This window comes from Etheostoma spectabile, chromosome 16 (genome assembly GCF_008692095.1).
Source record: "Etheostoma spectabile isolate EspeVRDwgs_2016 chromosome 16, UIUC_Espe_1.0, whole genome shotgun sequence".
Taxonomy (NCBI): domain Eukaryota; kingdom Metazoa; phylum Chordata; class Actinopteri; order Perciformes; family Percidae; genus Etheostoma; species Etheostoma spectabile.
Genome location: NC_045748.1, coordinates 855,796 through 862,816, shown reverse-complemented (window position 1 = coordinate 862,816; position 7,021 = coordinate 855,796). Strand labels below are relative to the sequence as shown.

The 7,021-nt window shown below is 41.1% G+C and overlaps 1 protein-coding gene across 8 annotated transcripts in view; it reads right to left on the bottom strand.

The window, feature by feature from the left end:
- Positions 1-7,021, bottom strand: part of cacna1bb (calcium channel, voltage-dependent, N type, alpha 1B subunit, b) — a 300,576-nt gene that overhangs the window by 1,956 nt on the left and 291,599 nt on the right. For all 8 annotated transcript variants that reach the window (XM_032540360.1, XM_032540362.1, XM_032540361.1 and 5 more), the window contains one exon: positions 2,114-2,337. In XM_032540360.1, the coding sequence (XP_032396251.1) occupies positions 2,114-2,337 (224 nt within the window). The remainder of the gene's footprint in view (positions 1-2,113; positions 2,338-7,021) is intronic.

Here is a 7,021-nt window from a genome sequence, read left to right as displayed (position 1 = left end):
TTCTTATTTTGCTTTTCTTTTTCTTCTGCTTATTGACTTTCTTTGACGTGTGTGGTCTTATTTCATTATGTAGAGTTAAAGGTCCTATGAAATGCTGATTTTTAGATGCTTTTCAATAGACCTTAGTGGTCCCCTTATACTGTATCTGAAGACTCTTTTATATAGACCTAAGTGGTCCCCTTATACTGTATCTGAAGTCTCTTTTATATAGACCTTAGTGGTCCCTAATACTGTATCTGAAGTCTCTTTTATATAGGCCTTAGTGGTCCCCTAATACTGTATCTGAAGTCTCTTTATATAGACCTTAGTGGTCCCCTAATACTGTGTCTGAAGTCTCCTTTATATAGACCTTAGTGGTCCCCTATACTGTATCTGAAGTCTCTTTATATATAGACCTTAGTGGTCCTAATACTGTATCTGAAGTCTCTTTATATGACCTAGTGGTCCCCAATACTGTATCTGAGTGCTTTTTATATGACCTTAGTGGTCCCCTAATACCGTATCTGAAGTTCTTTTATATAGACCTTAGTGGTCCCCAATACCGTGTCTGAAGTCTCTTTATATGACCTTAGGGGTCCCCTAAACTGTATCTGAAGTCTCTTTTATAAAGACCTTAGTGGTCCTCTAATACTGTACTGAAGTCTCTTTTATATAGACTTTAGTGGTCCTTAATACGTATCTGAAGTCTCTTGCCCAAAATTCTGCCTTGGTGCAGAATTACAGCCACTAGAGCCAGTCCCACAATGGCAGAGCAGGGCTCTGTTTACATCTGTCACCATTTCTAGCCACTGGGGGACCATAGGCAACATGGGGGAACTCATAATAATGTTAAAAAACCTCATGAAGTGACATTTTCACTAAAGTATTTTTTCTCACTGTAGTTTTAGTACTGTGGTGTGTGTTGTGATAAGTAAATAAGTATGTTGAAAAATTCAATAAAAAGATTTAAAAAATATTATTAAACACCGTCTCCCCTTAAGTAGTACTCCCAAGACAGGAACACCCATTTCCTGGGTGAAAGTCTTGTGTTTTCCCCTTAACTTTGTCCAGGACACCAACGCTACTCCCCAGCTTTAAAGCCCTGTGTTTTAAGACCCACCTAGTCTCATATTGCCAGACCTTCCTCCACAGCGCTGCGGAGGCCTCTGCAAAGAAAGACTCGGGAAGGAACTTGTTTTGGTGGAACACGTGTACATTTAAGTCACGCAACAGAAAACTCAGAAATCCACCGGAAGTTATATTCCAGAACAAAGAAAGCAAAAAGTAAAGGACATATGGCAGAAAAGACGGGTATCAGGCGGAATTTCAAGCGTCACCTGACCAAACCCGGAAGTGTAACGTAGTGGATATAGACTAGGTACCACCCAACCACCCTAAACCTCCTCCATATGCACATCTCTGTGCTCTTATACAGAGGCAGTCAATATTAGAATACATGCAAAGAACAGTACATTGCTCTTCGTAGCTATATGTACAAATAGTTCATAGGAACAGCCTTTGTTTTTTGTTGTTTTGGTTCTGAGCTCCAGCACACTGGAGGCTAAAAAGCAACGTGAAACCATGAAATCTTGTTTTTCCTGGCCTCCAATAGCTTAACTTCTCCCCCCGCTGTGGTGATGTAGAAGTGTACTCCAGGGTGAATCAGTACACTGTGACATTGCTGTTGGTTGTGGTTACAGGTCCTAAGGAGTAGATTTTATGACCTCACCCAACCATGCCCATCATCACTGCTGTTTCAGAGGTAAAACAGGCTTAAAGCTTTCACTCAGAGAGGGCTGGTGTTATAATACTCTTAAAGTTTCATATTGTAACTTCAATTCCAACAATCTGGTGTAATAACTGTAGTAAAAATATGATTTCAATTTCAGAGTTTGGTTTGGTTTTATTCTGTCATAAAAAATACATAAATAATTGTAATTATATACACATAAACGAGTGAGTATTGGATACCATGTACTGTATTGATATGTACTGTATATGCAAATACAAAATACAAGGTAGAAAAAAGAGCCAAAAGAATGAAACGTGTCACTGTCACTTCCACTTACAGACCACAGGGTGAGCACGGCAAACTAGCTGTTCCTCACCAAGCCACATATGGCAGTTAACTCACCTGTTTGAGCAAACCCGCGTCCTGTCCCTCTCCGGGAGACGTGGATCGACTGGGACCGGCTGACTTGGTGTGACACTGCTCCCTGCTGCCGTAACGGTCACAGGAGTAGTAGCGCTGCTTCTCTCCTGCTGAAGAGTGGTGCCTCCTCTCATGCGGCCGGCTGCGGTCCCGCTCCCTAGCTCGTTCTCTGGACAAACCTTCAGCTGAAGAGTCGGTGAACGAATCTGGAGGATGGCAACATCAAATTAAATGAGAAGACGCAGGCGGAAAAACCTGTTTGTGGTTTACACTTTTATCTATCTATCGTTATGTTGAAGAAGAAAAAAAGATGTGCAGTCAGCACAGTTTGAGATTAAAGTTACGCTGAGGAGAACATAGTAGACATAGTAGTATGGAGCAATGTTTTTTGTTTGTGTCACATGACGATGCAGGTTTCATTAAATGTCATTCATTCAAATGAGATGTTTTTTAAACATGAGCCCTAACTGTTCAAAAGGTATACAATGTCAGGTCTAAATTCTGGTCAATGTGTGTAGGGTAGGGTCTGTCAAAGCATTGTGGGGGTAGAAATATTGTTTTATTTGTTGTAAAATTAGACATTCCTGGTGAAAATTAGTGACCTAACATAGGTTGCTTTCAACTATCTCTCATTGTCCTACACATAAGGGCTTCAACTGTAGAAAAAACCTTAGGCAAAAACTGTGTTTTCAATTCATACTTAGATTTTTACATGCAACACCACGTAAGCATGTAAAAAGAATAGATAAGAATCTTCACTTGGACAAAGTGCAAGTATCTGACCTTGTGTTGGATGCCTCAGGTTACATGCATTTACAATGCATGCAATATTTCAATGCAGTGCCAAATGTAATGAAAGACACAACTGTCCCAACTTTAGTGAAAATATGTGGGGCATTACAGTTTTTAATTGATTTAGCGTTGGTAGGGATAAAGAAATTTTAAATGATTTCATTTGAATTGGAAAGATGAGAACTTAAAACCCACTGCTGAGGTCAAAGTGAGGCACAGGTTGACTTCATGTTGTGTCTTAATTCAGCTTGCTCATGATCTTGTAGGGAAAGTGAACACTAAGATCTCAGCTAAGTTAATTACGTGTTATTATCTACAACATGTGTTTTTGCACTGTGAAATATTATTCCATGATATATCATTACACTTCTAATTAAAAGAAAATGGCTCATCTTTGTGTGTGTGTGTGTGTGTGTGTGCATGAATGCGTAAGTGCATATGTGCACGTTCTATCTAGACCACGGGTGTATGGCATAAAGCAAAGCACTGTGGTGAAATGACTCTCCTCAGTGCTGGAATAACTCCAGTTTTCAGATTAAAACCGTGATGACAGAAACACAGAAGCCTATTCATCATTCTGATGTGTCAGATCTGCCTCCAGAATGACAGGCTTTGAGGAGTGAAACACTCTTTCACTCTCTTGCCGTTTCTCTCAGTTTAATAGATGTAGAGGGGGCTGTTGGATGTTCTGCTATCTGACCAAGAGGTACCCATAAATCCCTGTGCTGGACCTGTCCACTGTGGCCTTTTATCTCAGCAATAATGCCCAGCTGCTGCCCTCCAGCGTTACCCACCCGTTAACACAAAAAACACCCTGCTGCCACCCTTAAGCTCTAATTGCTCTAGCAGACGACCCCTGACGGCAAAAAAGAGTGTGACGCTGACTCTCTATGCTGCAAAAGAAATCGGAATACAGTGTATACACATAGAAATAAAATAAAACTCTATAAAATTGTGGAATCTTATAAATACCAGGGAGTCTCACATTCAAACAGCATGTAGAGCAGGTGGCACAAAAACACTTTTTCAGTCTTGAGGACAGGAACATTTTTGTACAGTCAACCACCATGTCTGTGCTTGACTATGGATAGATCCTTTATTTCCATGCTGAAAGCTGGCTAAGAATCATTTTACTTCTCAAATTTAAAATTGGCTCACCAAACCAGATACTACTAAAATCCAAAACACATATTATTCTTCTTGCCTGTAGTGCTAATTATCAAGCTAGATTGTTTTGGTGTGAGTGTCCCAATGTTTCCAGTCATGATTATATCACCAGGTAACCTGGTCATATTATTGGAAAAAGAGGGTTTTGTTTTTCGGTCCTTTTAACTGTCTGGCGTACTTTCCCACTTCATTTTAAACTTTAAAATGTATTCAGTAAAGTCTATGATTGTGTCTGACGCTGAAGTGCTTTTCTATGTCTGGCTATATCTTTTGTATGTTATGCGTTATGTCTGTCTGGCTGTGTTTGTGTTTCTCTCTTGCAAAAGACAACTTGCCCGATTGAACATGATTAAATAAAATGTATACACAGTATAACTTGTTCTAATTGATAAGAAGTAATCAAAAACCTGTGCATGGGAAATTTATTAAAAAGAAGTAGTGGTGCAGCAAGTGATGCAATATGTCATATTGTTTTAGTGTGTCTGAACAGCAAATGATCTAACTCCAGTATTTAATAGTAGATATTCATTTTATTTCTAGGAATTCTACAGATGACCCCAACGTTCAGCGTGAGTGGGAGACAAGACCTCATTCATGGCAAAAAGCCAATGCCTGCTGCTGCACATTTGTGTCAAATGTGGAAGACGGAGCTCAGAGAGCTATCTCCCTTGAATGCTGGGTTAAAATCTGTTCTGAAGCACACAGAGTAACTTCCTTCAATCGCTGGAGAGAATTCAAAAAGAACATGGTAGCAAGATATTTTACAACACCACACATCACAGGAAGGTATAGTTCTTCAGCAACAAGTAGCTGCTGGAGGAATTGTGGAGAAACCAGACTCAAACTGTGTCCACACCTTTTGGTCCTGTGGGAAACGTATTAACGTATAAATACTGGGATGATATCTACTCAGCATTGGTCGATATTTTTAAAATCGAGATCCGTAAGGATTCCTTGTTTTCTTTGATGGGAGTCACCCCTGATGGCTTTTAAAGAAGGGATGATATATACCTTTTGCAAATCCTTCTTGCTGTAGCCATTAAAGGCATCACTGTAAATTGGCTGAAGCCCACTGTTCCAACATCACAGTGGTGGAAGGAGTGGGTGTGGGAGCTCTAGAGAATGGAGGACATAACCCACAACTTGAGGCTCCAGACGAGAAGAAGAGATGGACCCGTCTCACTAAAAATGTTCTAAAGGAAAGAGCAATCACCATTGACGCTTTCCTTAATGTGGCACAGCTTGTTTCTGCTTTTTAAAATGAAGAAAATGTAAACTCCCTTTTTCATTTATATTTTGCAGCTCTAAGTGTGAAGGCTGTGCAGCTCCGTCTTCATTTTATAAATGAAACTGTTAACGTCAGAGGGAACAAAGAGAGCAACTGATCCCCAGCAAAGCAGATTTTCCTCTGAGAGCTCACGATGCTAATCAGATGGAAAGCTGTGTCCTGGTGAAACCCCTTCACCTACATAACCCGATCATGGAACTTTAATCCTATAAAGAATTTTTACAGCTATGTTGAGACATCCATGTAATATACAAGGATAGCCTGGCTAACCATTGCTGTCTCTCCATTAAAGTGATGCCAAGTTTCTATGTGTATGTTCTCCTAACTGTATTATATGAATATTGCTAAATCAAATGAATAATCTCTCAACAACCTAAAATATGCCACCTAAATTGAGTTTTAAAAATACTTTGCTCAAGATATTAAAGCTAGACTATCTGTCCAATCTCAGCTTTCTTTCATACAACTATTTAGCAGCAACTCTGAGCAGAGTTTAACACCGCCCATGAAAATTCTGATTGATTTAAAGAAATGCCATTAAACCAAGGCACGTTTCCCCCCCCCCAATTGCTATGAGGAGTAGCCCGACCCTCCTTTAGAGCTCTTTGGAAGAGGGTCTGGCAAAGTGAGACTATGGAGGATGTATGTGAAGAGCGACCACTGTGGCCACAGGCGGTACTTACAGGGTAACGGAACGTTCATTTTGCTTTCAATTCTTAAGATTCTCTTGAGGCAGTTAGTTTAAAGACTTTATCATCAGGCGACCTGAGTGAACAGAATGGGACCACAAGCACGAAACAAAACACAACAAAAACATCCAACTCAAGGTCCACTTACTAACTCGGTTTTCATAGAGAAACCTACTTAGAAGCCAGAGCGTTCAGCTATCAGGCTCCTCTCCTGTGGAACCAGGTTCCAGTTTGGGTTCAGGAGGCAGACACCGTCTCCACATTTAAGAGTAGGCTTAAGACTTTCCTTTTTGATAAAGCTTATAGTTAGGACATAGAACCCGGCCCACCTGCTTCCGTCATAGTGTGTCAGATCTATCTATCATATAACAATAATATACCCTACCCTAAACAGGGTTGTATCCCATCCCCCACTCTGACTTCCTGACCCTAACCCCAACTGTTTCTCCCCCTCCCTAACCAGGTTTGTGATCTCATCCCCCACTCTGACCTTCTTGACCTAACCCAACGGTTTCTCCCCCTACCCTAACCAGGGTTTGTATCCCATCCCCCAATTTGACCTCTTGACCCTAACCAACTGTTTCTCCCCCTACCCTAACCAGGGTTTGTATCTCATCCCCACTTTGACCTTCTTGACCCTAACCCCAACTGTTTCTCCCCTACCCTAACCAGGGTTTGTATCCTATCCCCCACTTTGACCCTCCTGACCTTCCTGACATCCTTTGACACACTGAGCTCCTCTCTCCTTATCTTCCTATCTTCCATTTATGTGCATCCATGTCCCAGAAATGCGTGTTACTAACCTAGCTCTGGGGAGTCCTTCCCCGGAGTCCTTTTGTTCTTTTTTCCCCAGCATGTTCCCTCAGATCAGAGAGGCTCCAAAATCATGGTAGCATCTGTCGCCATGGTCCCGCTACACGTTCTGCGGTGCCATGTTCATCTGCTACACTCTGC